General features: G+C 35.9%; 1 protein-coding gene across 3 annotated transcripts in view; it reads left to right on the top strand.

Annotated features, from left to right (window-relative positions):
* The window catches only part of DMXL1 (Dmx like 1), a 75915-nt gene that overhangs the window by 19528 nt on the left and 36501 nt on the right, over positions 1-19886 (top strand). For all 3 annotated transcript variants that reach the window (XM_066338503.1, XM_066338502.1, XM_066338504.1), the window contains exons 7-20: positions 280-455; positions 1868-2057; positions 3525-3693; positions 7693-7905; positions 8631-8884; positions 8977-9661; positions 10182-10303; positions 10833-10922; positions 11226-11328; positions 13013-13129; positions 14354-14578; positions 15209-16900; positions 17457-17567; positions 18890-19059. In XM_066338503.1, coding sequence (XP_066194600.1) covers positions 280-455; positions 1868-2057; positions 3525-3693; positions 7693-7905; positions 8631-8884; positions 8977-9661; positions 10182-10303; positions 10833-10922; positions 11226-11328; positions 13013-13129; positions 14354-14578; positions 15209-16900; positions 17457-17567; positions 18890-19059 — 4317 coding nt within the window. The remainder of the gene's footprint in view (positions 1-279; positions 456-1867; positions 2058-3524; positions 3694-7692; positions 7906-8630; positions 8885-8976; positions 9662-10181; positions 10304-10832; positions 10923-11225; positions 11329-13012; positions 13130-14353; positions 14579-15208; positions 16901-17456; positions 17568-18889; positions 19060-19886) is intronic.

Genomic DNA, 19886 nt, shown 5'->3' with positions numbered 1-19886 from the left:
CAGGCTAGTGCAAGTTGTGTTTTTGCAATTAAAAATTGACAGTTAATCAGGATCAACATGAAGTCCACATTAGTAATGGCAAGAGTTAAATAGAAGCTCTGCTGCTGTTTCCTTTGAGATCAAGTTTTGAAGTTGTATTTAAGGAACTGTCCGTCAATGATCAGAAAAGCATTTTACTTTAAAGAAAAATGAAATCTATTGAGGAATAGATGTACCCAAAAGTACATCATATTGTTATGCGAGATACTCCTATTTACTGTCCTTTTTGTCTTTCCACAGGATGACTGTCTTGTGAAAGTATGGTACAATGCAGAAAACTGGCGGTCAGCCATAACACCACCAGCTGCCAGTCCAGAGAACCAAGCAAAAGAACTTGATTTTTCATTTGTTTATTTGGCTCATCCGAGATCAGTAAATGCATTTTCGTGGAGAAAGACCAGTAAATTCATGCCACGGTCAGTAGTTCTAATAACTAGTTCATAAATTGCACAAAAAATCCCCCAAACTATACAGAGTCTTCCTCTCTCTATAATCAATAGCCACGCAATTGTAGGGTTTACTTCAGTTACTGAGTTGTTCATACCTTTTATACTGTTTCTCCTCTTGAGAGGATAGTATGTATCCTCTCACCTGGGAAAGATAGAAGTTTCACACACTGGCTTCGGCATTGAACTAAATGCTAAGTCAGCTCATGTCTCTTAGCATTTTTTTGACTGCACCGAGTGACTGTTCATGCATTTAATCCTGACTTGTCCTGTCCTGATAGAATCAGAGCAAAAGTCCTGTGACGTTAATACTCATTCATATACATTCAAATATTTTAATGTCTCTTTATTTGTTTATCTACCTAGTACAAAGCTAGACCTCTATCAGAAATAGTATCTGGAAATTGAATTCAAATAATCATTTGGAACCAGTATCTTGAGTTTGAGGTGTTAGGTTTGTGTTCAGATGGTTCCAAAATGACCTGTCCCTAGTTTTCACCAGTACTTTCAATCTCGAACTGAAGTAGCTTTAGCAGTTTTGTGGCCTACAACCTTCTTTTTGCCATGTTATTCCAAATAGTAAACAAGTTTGCATACCTTTGTATTGAGTAAGTTTATGTTGTTCTTTATACCAGTCTTTAAGGCTCCAAAAATCCATTGCTGTAGTGACTATGTAAGTCACTTTTGAAAATCTACCTGCTCTGTAGATTTGCAGATCTGCAGAATCTCTGCTATTCCAAAGGGAGTTTGCTGCTGGACAGTCTGATCATAGCTTTCAAGCCTTAGTTAGAGCTAAATTGTAACTTATATATGACCTGGAAACATGATAATCTGTGTAGTTTTTTCCAGTATCTAGGGTAATTGGATTTTTTGGCTGTATATTTAACACAAGTTACACTTGGAAAAACAGTAATTAAGAAAGTCTTGTAGATTTGAATTGTCTGTTGTATCCCTGGTATAACCTGAATTCTTTCCTTTAGATGTATGATTGCATAAGGGGTAGTTACCAGTAAAATCTGGAATTAAGATCAGGTATCCAGAATATTATTAGCCTTTTATATGAATGACTTTAAGATGTAAAAATATACATTTTGGTATTCTAGGTATGAATTTTTCTTTACATTGAAATCCACAATTTGCTGTTGCACTGTTGTGTGTTGACATTTGAAGTTATTTATAGTCAGATGCTTGAAAAGAGGGGAAGTGCTTTCCTACATCATCTGTTTTCTTAACAGTGTGTTAATGAGTTTTTCTTGTGCCAGTATCTGTAAGTTGGTGGAATTCCAAAAACTGATAGTGGAAAACTGTTTGGAAATGTTGGTTTATTTTGATGTTGTGTAATAGTTAGCAGCTTCTTCACTCCTTAAATTTTCTTTCATTAGTGGTGCTGTCTGCAATGTACTCCTGACTTGCTGTAAGGATAATGTTTGTCGTCTCTGGGCAGAGACTTTGTTACCCAATGACAGTCTGTTGTATGGGGGAGGATACAGCAATTGGAGTGAAGCAGCGAACTTCACAAATAACTTCAAGAGAAATATTTCAAGTAAAGAAAAAGTGCAGAGTGCATTAGAGGTAAGAATTGAAATTGAACAGTGAGAACAAAGACATGTACAAACTTGTGATTTTAGACAAGCTTGTAATTTGTAACTCAGATATGTGTCACAAGCTGGAATCCTTTATACCAGAGATGTACATAAAATGTTATGAAAGGGTGAATTTCCTTGAAATCTTCCTTGGGTGGACTAAGCTGATGACTCTTCTGCTGGGCTTCTCACATTGAAGACACACTGTTTTAAAGTCACAACTGCCTATTTTTATCTGGTGACTGAAAAAGAATTTTTTGCAGTATTTAGTTCAAAGGGCTAGTAACAGTATGGAGCACACATTATATATAGGTTATGTGAAACCCAGGGGTGATGCTGTCTTAAAACATACAGTAGAGGCTCACTTGTTACCTCTGAAGTTGTGAGATGTTCTCTCTGACTTCTGCAACTGGAAAAACAGTAATGTAGAGGGAAGAAAGATAACATTTCTGCTATCGTCCTCAGAGCAGACTGTTCATAAGCATTAAGGGAAATGATTCTTACGAAGTAGTGTTTTCTAACCAGTGGGAGTCAGAAAGAAAGTGTAGCATTAGTGGTCTATGTCAAAGGTATGTGGGCATTGTACTTTTATCTTAATGGAGTGATGTATTTGCCATGATCACACTGCATGCTATACCTGAAAAGTTGTGCAGCGTAGCTGAAAAAGGACCTGCTGAAAGGCACAACAGAGCAACAAAAATAGTCAAAGGGAGGAGAGGAAAAAAAGGAAGCTGGAGAAATTTCTGTGTTCCTGTGGGAAATAAGAGGCAACATTAGAAATCAGAAACAGTAATTATTTGAGAACTGAGAGAAAACTGTTTGACATGAGCATGTATAAAGATGAAAAGGAATGCCAAGAGTGTAACACCATCTTTAACACAGATTGTGTACCTCTGTGTACCTTTGGGTGCATACATAGATAACTACAGCACAAAAGGTTTGCAATGTGTAAGTCAATCTTACAACCTGAATATTATTCTTTGCCTTGGAAACAAGTGTTTATATAAATGAGGAAGACCGGAAGACCTTAAAACTCACAGAAGCCTTTTAATGGGCTTTGATCCATCCAAAGTATGGATCGAGTTTTTCAGTCTGAGATGAGACTACTCAGTATTGCTGCTTTGTTCAGAATCCTGAATAGGCATGGTATGTGTTTATGAAATACATGAGTATATTCTGTGTAAGTATTAGAACTGTATGAACATTGGCTGTGCACTGAAGTATGAAGTAGTTACTACATGAAGGTATTTTCTGGGCCTTCATAAATAAGTCCAAAGGCACTGGTTTCTCTCTACTGCAGACTCAAGACAATTAATTTTGAAGAAACTCCACTGATTCTTTACATTAGCTTTTAAGTTGAAAAATATCATTCATTCGTGCCTAGAAAACCTCTTACAGATTAAATCTACTTTTTCTTTTTGAAAGGATTTTAAATGATACCTTATTATTCATGCAGTTAAACCTGAGGCCCTTCCGACGGGGAAGGAGGAGGTCAGGTGCTATTGTAGCACATACTGGATATTCTCTGCATCAGCAAGATCCTCATGAAGCTCACAGGAACATTCCTCCTCATGCAAATGCCCTTTGCCACTTCCATATTGCTGCCAGTATCAATCCAGCCACAGGTAAGAAATGTAAACCTTGCCATGAAGTGAACTCCAGTAGCTTTTAGGTATGCGCTCTCTCTGGAAACTTAGCAGATGTACTTGCGTAGTATTTATGTGGTCATGCAAAATTTCTAGTATATTGGTTTCATTTTTGTGTGAAAGGACTTTCTACAGTAATGAAATTATTTGAATAGATTTCCACTGCAGTAGTCCTGTCTTTTATTTTGTTCATGTTTAAGTGAGATTGTTAGAGTGTAAAATGGAGAAAGCAAAATATTTGTAACTGGAGTTAAAATTTACTGTGAATTGTGTATGATACTGGGAACACACTGTTAAATAAAAAATGTCTAAGCTTCTTAAAGTGAACACCTGACACTTAAGTGTTGAAATAACCAAACATTCTGTTACTTCTGTCTCTGGACCAAACAACACATGCCTTCACCCTGCATTCCATAAACTTTGATATTGAGTTGCACTGGAACAACATGTTGATAGGGCTTGAGAAACTCCCCTATAGCTGCTGATACTTCTGTTCTTTATTATCTTTGTGTATGCTGAAAAGGAAGCGTGTGTCTGCTCACTGAAAAACTGAATACAGATGCAATATAGATGGCCTTCCATGAAGGTTCTGATGTCGTTTTCTGTGTCTAGACTTAAAGAACCAACATACTATGTCATTCTTCTATAAACTAGTTTAGCTCCATTTTATGGTGTTGTTTTTCTGTTCCTGCTGAACCTTGTTTGAAAGGCCAATTTTCAGCTAAGGGCATTTAAGATTAGTTCATGTTTCTAGCTGTACAGTCTGGTATGATTGGAAAGAAGTGGTTTCCAGTGGGAAATGGATTTGTAGAGAATTCTCAAAGCCTGACAGAAGGCTCACATTGTATGCATTTGTATGCAGACTCTGATATAAGTTATGCTGACTTAGAAATACCATGGAATAGGACAGACATTGTTGAGAGAGACATGGAACTAGAAACAAGTTTCAAATGATGGCCTTGCAAGTAGGCTGGATACTTTGGAAAAATAGAACTGTGAAAGATGCATTGTAGTAGGACCCACAAGGGGTAATTTTAGATGATTGGCTTTAAGGCATTAGCAGCATTGTGTGGCAAAAGCTGATAGGCCAAGAAACACTTATAATGTATTGTAATTTGGAAATAGCTTCTGATTGTGATGGCATGAATTATAACATCTGTATTGTCTCACTCTTCACATGAGACTGAAAATGGAATAAAAATTTTAAAAAGGCCTCTCAGGAGCCCCATCTCTGGGTCAGAAAAAGGGATAATCTGACGTTTGACCTTTTTTTAAAATCTACTTTTAAAGCATCTGTTATTTTTTTAGATAGAATAGCAAATGTCATGGTTTAACCCAGCCATCAACCAAGCCCCAGGCAGTCCCTTCTCACTCCATGTAGGACTGGGAAGAGAATTTGAAGGGTAAAAGCTAGAAAACTCCTGTATTGAGATAAAACCAATTTAATAGGGAAGACAAAAGCTGTGTACACAACCAGAGAGACACAAGGAATGACTTCAGTGGCTGCTGTGGGCAGGGGAGATCTTCAGCCATCTCCAGGAGAGCAGTTTCCCATCACACCCAGTGGTCACTTGGATTATGAGCACCATGATTTCAAACTTTCCCCCATCTTCCTTCCTCCTCTCACTTTAAGCACTGACCTTGATATCATGTGGTCTGGAGTATCCCTTTGGTCAGTCACCTGTCCTGCTATTTTAACCATTATTTTTACTATATGTCTTCTCCCAACATTCAGTGCAGCCCCAAGTTCCTCACCAGTGTGGCAGTAGAAAAACCAGAAAAGGCCTTGGCTCTATGTAAGTGCTGCCCAGCAACAACAAAAACATCTCTGTACTATCAAACCTGTGTTCAGCACAAATCCAAAACACAGCCGAGCACCAGACCCTGTGAAGAAAGTTAACTCTACCATAGCCAGAACCAGTGTAACTATGCAAACTTCAGTTTTGCTTTTGGTAGACTTTGCAGTATAAATATGCCAAGCAGCAAACTCTCAAAATGAGGATAAAAATAATTTTGAAAAATATTAGAAAGATTAGGTACTTAAAACTTGTCTTTGGATTCTCTAATATTGTATTCTTTTTATGTTACCTCTATTAATCTGTATCTGTTTTAATAATGTCTTTTGATTGCTTTTAACTAAGTAGATTGGAGGATAACAGAACCTCTTATTGTAGAACCTCTGAAGTGACTTTCACATTTTAAATCTTAATTTGTTTAAATCTTAATATGTTCTCCTTCACCATCAAGTCTTCAAGTACCTCAGTCTAACCAAATTCTTAAAGTAGGCCATTTTGTTTCCCCTTTTGAAATTAAATTTAATTGAAAAACCTAATTGTATTTCTTTTCATTTGGTTTAAAGCAAATTGATTTCTGATCTTACTTAAAAATTTGCATTTATTACAGCATTTTAAAGTATTTGATAAAAACTAAAGCCAAAGCAGCTTTATCTCTCATTCACTTCAGATTTTGAAGAATAATGCTGTCATACATATCTATATAAGAATGCAGTATGAAACAAAAATCTTTGAGACCTACTTTTATCCTGTAATTTTAATTTTCTGGTGTTCAACCTGAGTGGAATTCAGTGAAAGGAATAAGCAGTTGCTGCTAGGACAAAATTGTCTCTAGGTAATTTCAGCAAAAGTTACTGAACTCAGAGTCTTCAGAACTTTTCTGGGAAGAGTGATTGTGATGTATGAAGCAAATAGAAATTCACTAAGAATAATGTCCAGAGCCGAACACTATTTAGAAGCTGGTAGTTTTAGATGGAAATTGGAAAAGAAGTGATTTCTTAAGTGACTTTGATAAATACTTAAAAAGTAGGTTTAAAATCTAATCTGAAAAGTAATCTTTCCTAGTTCACCTTATTCATGGTTACTGTAGCTTCATCTTTCAAAGGGCATCAACAGAATTTTTCTCTTCAGGTTCTGTTACTTTCCACATGTATAATGATAGTTTTGAGACTGGCATTGGCCTGTGTAGGAAGATAGACTGTATTTCTTAAATAAGCTGTGCTACTTTTGCCCCCTTCCCCAGCTGTATCCCCTCCCTACAACAAAATTGCTAGTTGTCCTGGTGGTAATTCTTGTGTTGCTCCTTTCTTTTATCTGTATGCTCTCAGTTACAGTTTTCTTTTGCTAGACTGAATGATTAGTAATGCAAACCTATTACTGATTTTGATAAAAACAATAAATTTTGAGTGAAAAGTATTTTGTCTCCCAGGATGTAGAATTTAAGTAATGGTGCATAAAGAGGGAGCAGAAGGAAATGAGATTATACATGGAGACTTCTAGGTGGGAATTACATGCAGTTTGAGATTTTAACTTATTGCTGCATCATGCATTTGAGGAAATTGCAGTAAACCTATCTGCTTTTTAGCCTTGATTAATTTAGATTATGTTTACTCTGCAGCAGTCTGATCCTTGCTTCTGTCATACACTTTGATTACTGCTTTATTTTTCACAGCACCATGGAACACCAAATACCATCAAGCAGCAGTATGAATTAATAGACTGTATCAGAACCAGATCTGGAGTTTTGTGATGATGTTACAGAGGGCATTGTCTGATCTCTGTGCTAATTTTTGCTAGAGTAGGCCCATGGTCTTTGGTTACAGTGTATATCTACTGAAGCATCCATTGTGGCCTAAATGTTGGGAAATTATACTTAAATGATTTGGTTCATACTGAGCTGTAGTAGCAAAAGAAAAAGGTAAATTGACCTGTATGCACAGTGTTGCATCAAGGAGATACAGGACATTGCCGGACCCTACTATTATCCTAATGTAAGCATACCAGAGAACCTCTGTGTGGAGCAACAAAGCAGATTATGTTGGTGCTAGTAATGACAAGTGGCAGTACAATTAGTCTTATTTTTTTCATTGTGGGATTTCTGATTAAAAACTATTTCTCTAAAATTTTTTTTTTATGTAACTTACTTAGTTCTCAAAAATGCCAGTCGGTATCTTTTTTCTGGTAGATATTCCTCTGCTGCCTTCTATCACATCTCTAAGTCTTGGTGAAAGTGAAGAAAAAAGCGGACCTTTTGTTGTACACTGGCTAAACAACAAAGAACTTCATTTTACTTTATCTATGGAAGTGTTTTTGCAACAACTTAAAAGAAATTTTGAACATCATTCTCCTGAGACTAATACTGAGGATTCTAATCAAATGGACGGCAGATCAGAAGAAGGTAAAAGTCATGTAGACATATGTCGTATAGAAAAGTGGCTTTCAGTTTATAAAGTAATTTGTAATGTTCCCCCAGGGGGCCACATAAGAGATTGGCAGCTTGACATGTAAGGATGCAGACAGATTACACTGGCATTTCAGTGTATGTTCTTTCCTTACACTGAAAGTATCTAAGTGACTTAAAAAATTGTATCCAGAAGTTCTGATTTCTCTTTCCATAGTTGTTCCAGAAATTTTAAATTATGTGCTGAAAATGCTATTATTTAATTGGGCTTGACTGGAGGCCTTTGCATGAAAATGTTACTTTAATATTAAGGAAGCAGCAGCATCTTTAGAATTAACTTTCTTTTTTCAGATATTAATATGTAGGTAATTTAAATAGCTTATTCTGTTACATAGTACAATCAATTACTTTGAATATATGCACCCTGGACATTATTGCCTTTGTTCTGTCTATGCATGCTAAAATTTGTATAAAATAGGGGAAAAGAAAAATATTTCAAATTAGCGTGCAACATAAACCATTTTGGTTTGTTAGACACTGAGTTCCGTTAGGGGATTTATGGTTATAATCATCATCCTTTTAAATTAGTTCTCATATGAGTAGCTTATAAAAGGTCTAAAATTAGCTCCAGTGCCTGAATGACACTGCTTATTATACTTCTGGTTTAGAATATATATATATGTATTTATACATTTACATACATATATATCTGTGTATTGTAGAGGCTGATGTGAATGGAGATCAACAAAAAGGAAACCAAGAGAAGAAGGAACTGAGTGATGAGAAAGCCGCTCCATATTCAAGCCTTGTTCCTTTATCCTCTGCTCTTTTTGATCACGAAATTGAAGTTCTGCTTTCTGAATGGAGTAAAAATGCTGACATGCTCTTCAGTATACATCCTATGGATGGCTCCCTGCTGGTGTGGCATGTAGACTGGCTAGATGAATACCAGCCTGGCATGTTTCGCCAGGTGCAGGTACTTTATTCCTTTTGCACCATTTTACATTGGTATTCACTGAGAAGTATGGTGGGTCCTCTAATACTTACTATCTTTTCTTAAAATTGCAGGTGTCATTTGTCTCAAGAATTCCTGTTGCATTTCCAACAGGTGATGCAAACTCTCTTTGCAGAAGTATAGTGATGTATGCTTGTACCAAAAATGTTGACTTAGCTATTCAACAAGGCAAACAAAAGCCTCCTGGCCTTACACGATCTTCATCTATGCTTATCTCTTCTGGTCACAGTAAATCAACCAACAGCTTAAAGCTAAGTATCTTCACACCTAATGTTATGATGATTTCCAAACATGCAGATGGATCACTGAACCAGTGGCTAGTGAGTTTTGCTGAAGAATCTGCTTTTTCAACTGTACTCAGTATTTCACACAAATCCCGATATTGTGGTCATCGTTTTCATCTTAACGACTTGGCTTGCCATTCAGTGTTACCACTACTGCTTACAACCTCACATCACAATGCTCTAATTTCACCAAATGTTGAGAAAGCAATACAGGCAAATGATTTTTTTAAGTATCAGGAGTCACCAGTAAGATCTCAGAGTAGAGGCAAAGCAAATGTGCCATCCCAGGATCCCAATGTGGTTTACAGTGAACTTATTCTTTGGAGAGTCGATCCTGTTGGGCCTTTGTCCTTTTCTGGTGGAGTTTCTGAACTTGCTCGGATCAATTCTCTTCATGTTTCAGCTTTTTCTAATGTTGCATGGCTGCCCACACTTATACCCAGCTATTGCCTTGGTGAGTTTCATTTTCTGATTATTGACATGTTCTAGAATAAAATTAACATAATCTAATAATGCTCTTAAATAAATAATACAGATATACTTGAATATACTGGAAAAAATGTCGAGCATGGGTCCTTTATTTCACAAATTTTCAATCTGCTGATACTTGGGAATTCTTTATTCCTGTGTATATAGTTCCTCTGTTCTTCTGTTTTATTTTATGTATTTGATATTTTAGGAGCTTATGCAGTAAAGTTCTTAGATACTAGTGCATACATCATAGCTTGCTGAAGATTTAAAAGCTGAGGGAGATCTAGTTCTAGTTTGCAAATGGAATTCTTATTTCCTTTCATTTACATTCATTTGGTTGCTAAGCACAGCTTTAAACTTTGCAGTTCTTGCTTGTGAGGAGATTTTCTTTATGCTGTATTGTTTTTCATTGTAATTTCGAAAATGCCTGTTGTCAAAAAACAAAAAAGGAACCCATATGGTGTTTGAATATTTGAGCACTTTCTACCTTCCTGCTTTTTTAGGTGCATACTGTAATTCTCCAAGTGCCTGCTTTGTGGCTAGTGACGGACAGCATTTAAGATTATATCAAGCTGTAATAGATGCTAAGAAACTTCTGTGTGAGCTCTCCAATCCAGAAATTTCTGTAAGTGAAGTGCCACCTCAAATTTTTGCATGTTACAACTTCATTCAGTTGCACTAGGCTCTAGACTTGGTGACTGACTAAGCTGGATGCTGAGGATTTCACAGGTTATTCTGCTTGTAAAAACACATCACATAAAGCTTTTTTTACCTATACTGTATTTCATTTAATCTGAAACTCTGCATACTGAGGCAGGTCAAGGTTTGATTGAGAAATATCTGTGTAATGCTTGCACAAGGAATAATAACTGTGTTGGTGCATTGCCATAAGGAAAAGTTGAGACAACAATGCAGCTTTGGGGGAGAGGACAACAAATTGCTCTATTTGGGGCTTTCCAGATACTCTTGCCATCAAAACCAAATGTGCTCTTCATAAAACAGGGAATGTTACCAGTGTTCTTACTCAATCACAACTAGTGTATATTTAATGCTTTAGTTAACACTTACATAGTGATGTTGCACCTATCTAGCAGGTTGTGCCACAGAAATGTGTAAGAGTTAATGAGACCACCCCCCTGATTCTTTCCAAACAGAAGTATGTTGGTGAAGTTTTTAACATCATAAGTCAGCAATCTACCGCTCGCCCGGGATGTATTATTGAGCTGGATGCCATCACAGAGCTTGTAAGATCTTTTGCTATACTCATTTTATGCCATAAATAGCTTTTTTAAAAGTGTTAGTAATAAAGATCTGTGACTGTCCATTAGGTAAATTTGGGTACTCAGACTGTTTTTGACATACTCTTGTACTTGTTTTCAACAGTACCTGTAAATGAAAAGAATGTGAGTAATGAAAGTGCATTTTCGTAAAAAGTCTGCCGTTGAAGTGAACTTTTAACTTTGTGAGTTAAAAGCTCCTGTGTTAGAGAGCAATCTTGAAAAGTATACACCAGGATGTTCACTTCTTGTGTATTTTTACTTCCTCAGCATGGCCGGAAAACACAGTTATTCCATGTTTTTCAAGAAGACTTTATTTTAAATAACCAGGAGAAGAAAATGCCTTCAAAGAAGAACAGTTTATCAGACTCTGGTAAAGAATTTTTTTTCATGGAATATTGAGGCAGTGTTTTATTTTTCATTCCACAGAAGGAAAGGAACTTGTTAAATGGTTTTTATTATTTTAATGTCAAATACCTTAATTTGATATCCTCAGAAGAACATTCAGTCTAATGAAACTCATGAGTGTTTCACTTTCTTTGAACTGTGTGCAACCAAATTTTAGATCAACTATTTTAAATCACAAGATACCCATTGTGTCCTATGTTAAGCAGTCCCTTCAGTGAAGGGGGAAGGAGTTTTAAATGTGAAGCCTGTGTTTGTAGGGTATGACATAGACAAGACTTACTGTATCCTTTCATGGTGGATGCTCTTCTTTTACATCAGCTAAATACTGCTCCTCAGGCCATGAGTGGTACAACAAATGGCAAGCCAAACAATTCCTCCTCACTGTAATAGTGTGAGTAGTGTGTGGGTTTGTAGGGCCTTGGACAGATCTGAATTGCTCTGGAAAAAATGATTAGTTTTCCTTAGAGCAACTCAGTTATTTTGTTACATAGGCATCCCATTGTTCTGTTTCAGTGAAATTATGCATAGGGGTAAAGGGGGCGGAATAAAGTATGTGATACCAGGTTTTCTGTAGTACTAGATGGAGTCCTGAATGGAAGGGAGCAGAGTTGTGGAATAGTGTCAAAGGAACCAAGGGAAGTATTAAATAAACTGGATATACATAGTGATTATTTGGGAACTGGCTGTTTCTACTTGAGGAAGAGATTTGGAGTAGTGCAGCAATCCCAACCCTCAGTGGAGTTCAGAAAATGCAATTGAGATGTTGAAAATAAGAAACAAAATAAAGAACATAAAAAGTGGTACTCTATAACATAATTGTATGTTTACATCTTGTGTATTATACACAGATACAATTTTAGAAAAATACGGGAATAGTTGATCTTAGACAACTGTATGCATCTGTATATGTTCTGAAAGTCTGTAATAAATTGCTGTATGCCAGAACTTTGCATGCATTCTAATTTGAAATTGTTTTCTAGTACTTTCTTCTTTCCTCTTTAATAATGCACAAAGTTGTTATCTCATGTTGTTTTTAAAAAGAACACATTCACTTACATTTTCCTATGGTACTGTAAGCACTGCAATGTGAAAAGCACAGGGCAAATACAGCTTATTCTTGATAATGTTTTATGTATACACACCTGAAGGTTCAGAGGAATCATGGAGGAAAAAGAGTCCCTAAATTAACTATTCCTTCTTGGTCGTAATTGGTTGACTTTGATATGAAGGGAAGAGAATACTTGGTGATCTCTCCAGAAACGGGCACCTATTGATAGTACAACTCACGTTGTCTTCTTTTTGTTCAAAACTAGAGCAAGTAAATTCTTAGGAAGAACTGTTGTATCTCTTGTGTTCTAGACTATCCTGTACTGTTAGTACATTCTGGGATTTAACTATACATCAGGCAAATATGTTGGCATCTCTCAAAGAAAACATTGTCAGTTCTTATATGAGTGTATCTTTAATTGTAGTGTTTGTTGTTTGTGGTAAAAAATTGAGAAAGCTACTGTATCAGTTAGATATACTCAGACCATTCCATTTCAGTGTTGGTTCATGTTAGCTTAATGTAATTATCTGCTAGCCATCAAAATTTAGTTTTACTTTCAGGTGAATAACCCATAAGATCTTCCTGTTCTGAATTTTACCAGGAAACCAGCAGAATGGATTCTCTGAAAAATTCTACTTAATAGTGATGGAGTATACACAAAACCATTCATTACTACATATGTGGCATTTACATTTGAAGGCAATTCCTGTCTCGATAGGTAAGCCCTCTTTCTTGTAGTTTTCTTTTAAAAAAGCTGCTGTCTAGTGAGTATCTGCTGTTCAGTGTAATCTAAAATGTTTCATCTTTTTGAAAAAAATCTGCATTTGTTTGCAAGATTTTACCACAACCATTCCTTATTGATTACCTAATCTTCAGATTGCTGAAACTGAGGCTGGAGTTGGGTATTTTTTGTGCATTCTGAGGCCAGATATGCTTAACTGGCTTTAATACAATCTAATAGTTAGGATGTTTTGCTTTTTGGAAGTTTTTGTTCTGCAATTTTTGAGTTTATGCATATGTTTTAAATAGAACTGTAGTCTGAAGCACCTAAGCATCAGTGATGCCATTACAATTCTAAACAGTTTTGATGTTGTGAAATCTGATGGTTTTCTTTCAAACTACCAAACTGTCTCTAAAACTATAAAGTTTTAAGGAAAGGTAAGATACACTTTGGTAGTTTACTATTAACATTTAAAGATTTTAAGAAACACAAATCTGATACCACTTACCAGAGGAATCTGTTATAATGCATGTCAATTAAACTAAATTAGCATTTCTTACTGTTGCTGTCAAATGAGAGAAAAAAACGTTATTGCAATTAGTTTATAAGTTAGTGAGAATAATAATGATCTAAATTGTCTGATGTCCTTATGTGATGAGGAGATTACTGACAAGGCTTTTCAGCAGATCTGTTGGAAATTTTCATGTTCCATTTCCATCAATTTCATGCTTCAGCTATTATGTTTTATTTAAAAAGAGAAGCATTTCACATTCTTTGAGAGCCTATTTTTTAATGAATAAAATAAAGCTGTTAATAAAACTTTTCTGTAAAATAACTTTCACCAATTTGTAAGCTATAAGACATGAAGGTCTTAACTTAATTTTCCCTAGCTGCAGGTATTCTACGCTTACTGAAACCTTATTTTCAGTGGATAGCCACATATATATCTCTTCAAACTGGAGTTTTGGTCTTTTTGGTCATGCTTTGTTTTATAATCTCTCATCAGTTCTAGAATATCAAAAGTATTTAATGTGAGATGTCCTAGCATTTATCTTTAAACCTGAATACAAGACTGCATTTCATTAAAATGAATGTAAAATTTTAAGTTAGGTTTTGTCTGTCTCTTCTGGAAATAAGTAAAATAACTAGTGAGTAAAATAACTGGTTACATTGAAAGAAATAATTGATCTTTTAAAATTAACAATGCAAACTTTTTTTTAGATGAAAAGATAGGTTCAAATCCACCTGAAGAAGCAACACAAACAGAAGAATCATATTCTTCACCAGATCCAGAGAAGATCCAATCACCTTTCACTCAAAAGTATCGAGCCTGTAGAGCAAACCTTCAGAGCACCAGCTGGCTTACTCTGTCTTCCAAAATGGTCTATAGTCAAGAGTTGACTATGCCAGAAGGAGTAGACATAATAAGCGTAAAGCCATCAGCAGGTTTGCCATCTTTTTTAAAAAAGTAAAATAGGGAATCTCTGCCTTTCTGATTTCTTCTTAAAATAGAAACAAAGTAATAGTAAGTTTTGGATTTGTTGTTAGGTTTGAGTATGTGTTGGTGAATCCAAAAGGTTTGCAAAACTGTACTTCTCCTGACTTGATATCTCAATCCTGGAACTAATGCTAAAATAAAGCTCTTACTTAAGGTGTATTTACTGTATTCACATTCTTGCAAAAAATAGAATAGTAGAAACATAAATTTTGTTTTGCAGTCATTCATGAAATTTTTTGTAGGATCTGTACTTAAATGTTAAGATTTTTGTCAGTAGTCCTTCTAAAACACAGTTTTAGATTATTCAATGGAGAAATCTTTGTTAGAAGAGAATATATATTAATATTCATGTTTAAATAACATAATTTGATTCTTTTCTAGAGCACAAAATGGTATCAAAGGGTAAAATTATTTCATGGTCTTTTTGACATACTGTCTCCTGTGTGAGGCCTTGTAAATGACATCTTTGTGAGGAAGTAGTAGTACTTTTTAAAATTTGTAGTAATAGAATGGTGGCTGAATAAAAATTTTGCTTTTTAGTATTTCCTCCAGTAAAAATGTATTTTGCTTTGTTTTAGGGCATCTCAGTTCTTCTTCCATATATCCTGTTTGTCGTGCACCTTATCTGCTGGCTACTTCCTGCTCTGATGGAAAAGTTCGATTCTGGAGATGCAGGGTTGAATCACCAATGTCTTCCATGTCACAAGATGGTACAGACAGTGATTTTAAATATATATGGGAAGAATGGCCATTACTGATTGAGGATGGACTTCCTAGTAGTAGTGCTATTAATGTTCCAGGGAGGCCAACTGACGTCAGCTGTGCACACACAAACAGATTAGCGGTAGCATACAAGCAGGCAGCATCTAGAAATAGCCATCTTTCTGAAGATTTTGTGATGCATGTTAGTATTTTTGAATGTGAATCTACAGGGGGTTCTTCTTGGATTTTAGAACAGACACTTAATTTAGATGAGATAGGCACCATGTTGGACTCTAGTGTTAGTGTGGGTAGTGATTTAGGGGCAGACAACCAACAAGACACTTCTGTGTCTCATGGTGAGAGTATTATACCCAACACTAAGCACTTGGTACACTTAGACTGGATGTCTAGGGAAGATGGTTCGCATATTCTGACAGTGGGTATTGGATCAAAACTTTTTATGTTTGGTCAGCTGTCTGGGAAGAGGCAAGAACAAAATGGTAACGAGACTGTAGCAATCTCACACAGTGGAAATCCTAAGGCTGCAACCCTTTCTGGGTTTGTTTTGCTGCGTTGTGTTGACTTAGTTTCATCTGTGGAGGGGTCACCTCCTTTTCCTGTATCCTTGTCTTGGGTTCGTGATGGCATTCTGGTAGTTGGAATGGATTGTGAAATGCATGTTTATTCTCAGTGGCAATCTCCTTCTAAGCAGGAACTAGTTAGCACAGATTCCTACAGTGGAAGTATGCCATGCATAACTAGCTTAATGAAACAAAGCCAGTCAGCTGCCTCAGATCTGCATCCACCAAAGAGAACCTTGACCAGATCTATGACCAGCCTTGCACAGAAACTTAGTGGGAAAAGGTCTGCCTCTGATCTGTCTGTGGAAATGGAAGATTCTGGTCTTTTTGAAGCAGCTCATACATTATCTCCAACTTTGCCTCAGTACCATCCGTATCAACTGTTGGAACTCATGGATCTTGGTAAAGTACGCAGAGCAAAAGCCATTCTGTCCCATTTGGTGAAGTGCATTGCTGGAGAAGTTGTTGCTATAAATGAGTCTGAGTCTAATCATGACAAGAGGCACAGATCTCTGACGATCAGTGCTAGTGGAAGTACTGCAAGAGATCCCAAAATGTTCAGCAAAACAGAGACTGCAGACTATATCGAAATAGACTCTGTTCCACCATTGCCTCTGTATGCTCTGCTTGCTGCGGATGATGATTCATCTTATTCCTGTTCAGAGAAATCCAATAATCAGAATAGTCAAAATAAAAAGGGTATGCCCAATGACAGTTATGAAAATCTCTTCCAAAATACTGTTATAAGTACAGATGACCTTGTCACATTTGAGGCAGATGAAGACATTTCAAAACCAAAAGTCATCGATCTTTCTCAATACAGCCCAACTTATTTTGGACCAGAACATGCTCAAGTTCTGTCTCGTCACTTGCTTCATTCAAGCTTGCCAGGTCTGACTAGGATGGAGCAAATGTCATTGATGGCCTTGGCAGATACAATTGCTACTACCAGTACTGACATTGGAGAAAGCAGAGACAGAAGTCAAGGTAAGTTGTCTCTTCCAAGATAAATGTACTACTGTGCTTCACAGGATTTCTGGAATTTCTTTGGCTGGGATTTTATCCCTTATTGGAATATTTTTGTGGCTTGTAAGATGATGAAGCACCTTCATTTCATAGTATAATTGTTTCAAGACAAAATGCTTTGATAAAAACAAAGTTTTCCTTTGCCACCTGGTTATGCCACTCTGAGTCCATCCATATAGTCCACATACTATAATTATTTTTAGTTCACTTTTGAACAGACAGTAATGACAAATATTTCTTATAGTGTGTAGAGAAATTGAGAAATAATTTGTTTTGGTTTTTTTAGTATATAACACTTTTTTTTGGTTTTTTGCTTTAAATAGAAGAAATAACTTTGGAAGTTTTTATATTTGACATTTTCTTTTTTCTCTTTTCTTGAAGGGAAGAATTATGAACTATGCTATCATTTACAAATTTGAAGTGTTAGTAGTCACAAAATTAAATTTCTTGTATTGAGACCTAGAATACTTACTTGGAGTAATTGCTGTAAAATGTGTGTATAAATATTAATTTCCAGGTGGAGAAACTCTTGATGAGTGTGGTTTAAAATTTTTATTGGCTGTCCAGCTTCACACCTTTCTGACAACTGCACTTCCTCCTGTGCATCGAGCCCAGCTGCTTCACCAAGGTAATTGATGTTTTCTTAGGTGAGTTTTAGTGATGTAGCTCACCTCTAACTGGTGTGTTGTTTATGTACCTCTGCAGAATCAGTGATTTAATTAATTGGGTTTTTTTAAGAAGATATTGTCTAATATGAACAAATGCTAGAACAGAAAATACCTTGTTTGGTTTTTTCCTAAAGGTCTTGGAACTGATTTTTTTCTAACAAGCTTTTAGTTGGTGGGGGTGTGTTTCTGTTTCCCCAAGTTAAATGGCTTTCTAGTACCATGTTGTTCCAATAATCTTCTGCAGGAATAATGTAATAGAAAACTGTACCTATTTATGTAGGGGTTTGGTACATATTTGGAAAAAAAATTGCTACTCGGACTTTAAGTATTTCTATATACTTACTGTAATTATACAATGAACTATTTCATGTAGGCAGATTTTTTATAATTTAACTTGTTCCATCCGGATATTGCAGATGACAGAACAAGGTGGATTTGATTAGTCAGAATCAGATCTGAATGTCTGGCTTTTATTACTGTTTTAGCCATCATGACAGTTGATAGCATTTTCAATCATGTGAGTTGTCAGCTGACCCCTCAGCTGAATCAGAGTTTGAATTTGCCAGGATTGCCACAGCAGATTATCGCAGCGTTAGCTTTCTGATTGAGTAATTTTAGTTGAGATACTTCTGCTTCTGGTGAGCTCAGAAATTGGTGAAAATTAGAAGTGCCTCCAGGGCACATGCAGAAGTGTTTTTCTACAAAGAAGCATCTGGCCCCCTCACTAGAGTTGCAGTTATCCATAGCCAGCTATGTGAGCCAGCTGTGTAAGCCAGCTTGCTTACTAAGTGCTGTATTCCTCGTGAAAATTTTTAATTTCAAGTTTTCTTTTGTATCTCTATCCCCAAAGGTGTTTTTGCTCTGAACTGAATTATCTAAAACTTGTGCATTTTCTTATCTGAGTCAAAATAGTGAACTGATCTTTCAAAATTTTGACAAATTTAATTTGTGCACTTTGTGTCATGGCTAATCTTGGTGTCACTTACTATTCATATATCAGAACTTCATAGAGAAACTCTGTTCTTTGCAAACTTAAGGAGTTTGCAGATGAAAAATTGTTTCCAGTTGCATGATTTTTTTTTGTAATATTTGATATGATGTCCTGACAAATACTCTTTTAAATTTCTGTTGCCTCATCAGCAATGCACCTAAAAATCCAAAACAAGCTGTTTGACCTTCTTCCCTTTTCCCGTTCCCACCCACTTGTCTTCAGATTTTGGATTATTTTATTAATAAATATCTTCTGAATTTTCTTTTCTCTTTTTAAATATTTATTATATAGGCTTATCTACTAGTCATTTTGCCTGGGCATTCCATTCTGTAGCAGAGGAAGAACTCCTGAGTATGCTCCCTGCAGTGCAGAAGGGAGATCCAACATGGTCAGAGCTCAGAGCTATGGGGATAGGATGGTGGGTTCGAAACATCCACAGCCTGCGGAAATGCATAGAAAAGGTAGAAACATAGCATTCTGAAAAATAAACAAACCAACAAAACCTTTCCAAATAGCTGTTCTCCAGTGTTTACCTTCTGTTTATGCAGTTTTAAGTTTTTAGATAATGAAGTTTTTCTGAATGTTTCATGCTGTACTTTTTTTTTATCTATACTTTTCTATGCGTCTGAACTTCTGTATTTAACTAATTTTTTTTTAGTACTTTAGACTTCAGATTCCAGTGTGGAGTACATTTTTTGCTCTTAGATACTCCATCTTAAAGGTAATATTGTACAAATGCTTATTTTGGATGCTCAAGATACAAGTGGAACATATGGTTGTTTTTTATAGCAAAATAGAGAAACAGGTTGTGGGAAAACATTGTTCTTAGAAACCTGTCAGACGTGGGAATAACTTAGATATCATATCTGTCTTGCAAATTGATTATTTTCCATGATAAGCAAACCTATTTTTTTGTTTTGGCTTGCTGGGTTTTTGTTTGTTTGAGGGTTTTGTTGGGTATTTTATATTAAATATTTTAATCATCACAGATGTGGCAATAAGCCTAACCTCATTATCACTTGTTTTAAGCTCGTAAGTGTGTTGAGCTAGAAAATTACATGTGCAAGATACTTTGACTACAAAGCACAAAGTGGTAAAATGCATGTCTCTACTTTTACTTTTAAATCTTCAGTAATTACCATTTTATGAAACTTAACTGTCTTGCACTAAAAAAATTCCAGGTATTCTGGGCCTGAGTTTAAGATTATCCTGCACAGGACTTGGACTTTTCTTGCTGCCACTTACCGTTTTTCCAACCTCCATAAGTAATCTGTAAACCATTTTTCTC

Source organism: Sylvia atricapilla, chromosome Z, assembly GCF_009819655.1.
Source record: "Sylvia atricapilla isolate bSylAtr1 chromosome Z, bSylAtr1.pri, whole genome shotgun sequence".
Taxonomy (NCBI): domain Eukaryota; kingdom Metazoa; phylum Chordata; class Aves; order Passeriformes; family Sylviidae; genus Sylvia; species Sylvia atricapilla.
Note: the sequence above shows the minus strand (reverse complement) of the source record. Positions and strands in the feature narration are given on the sequence as shown.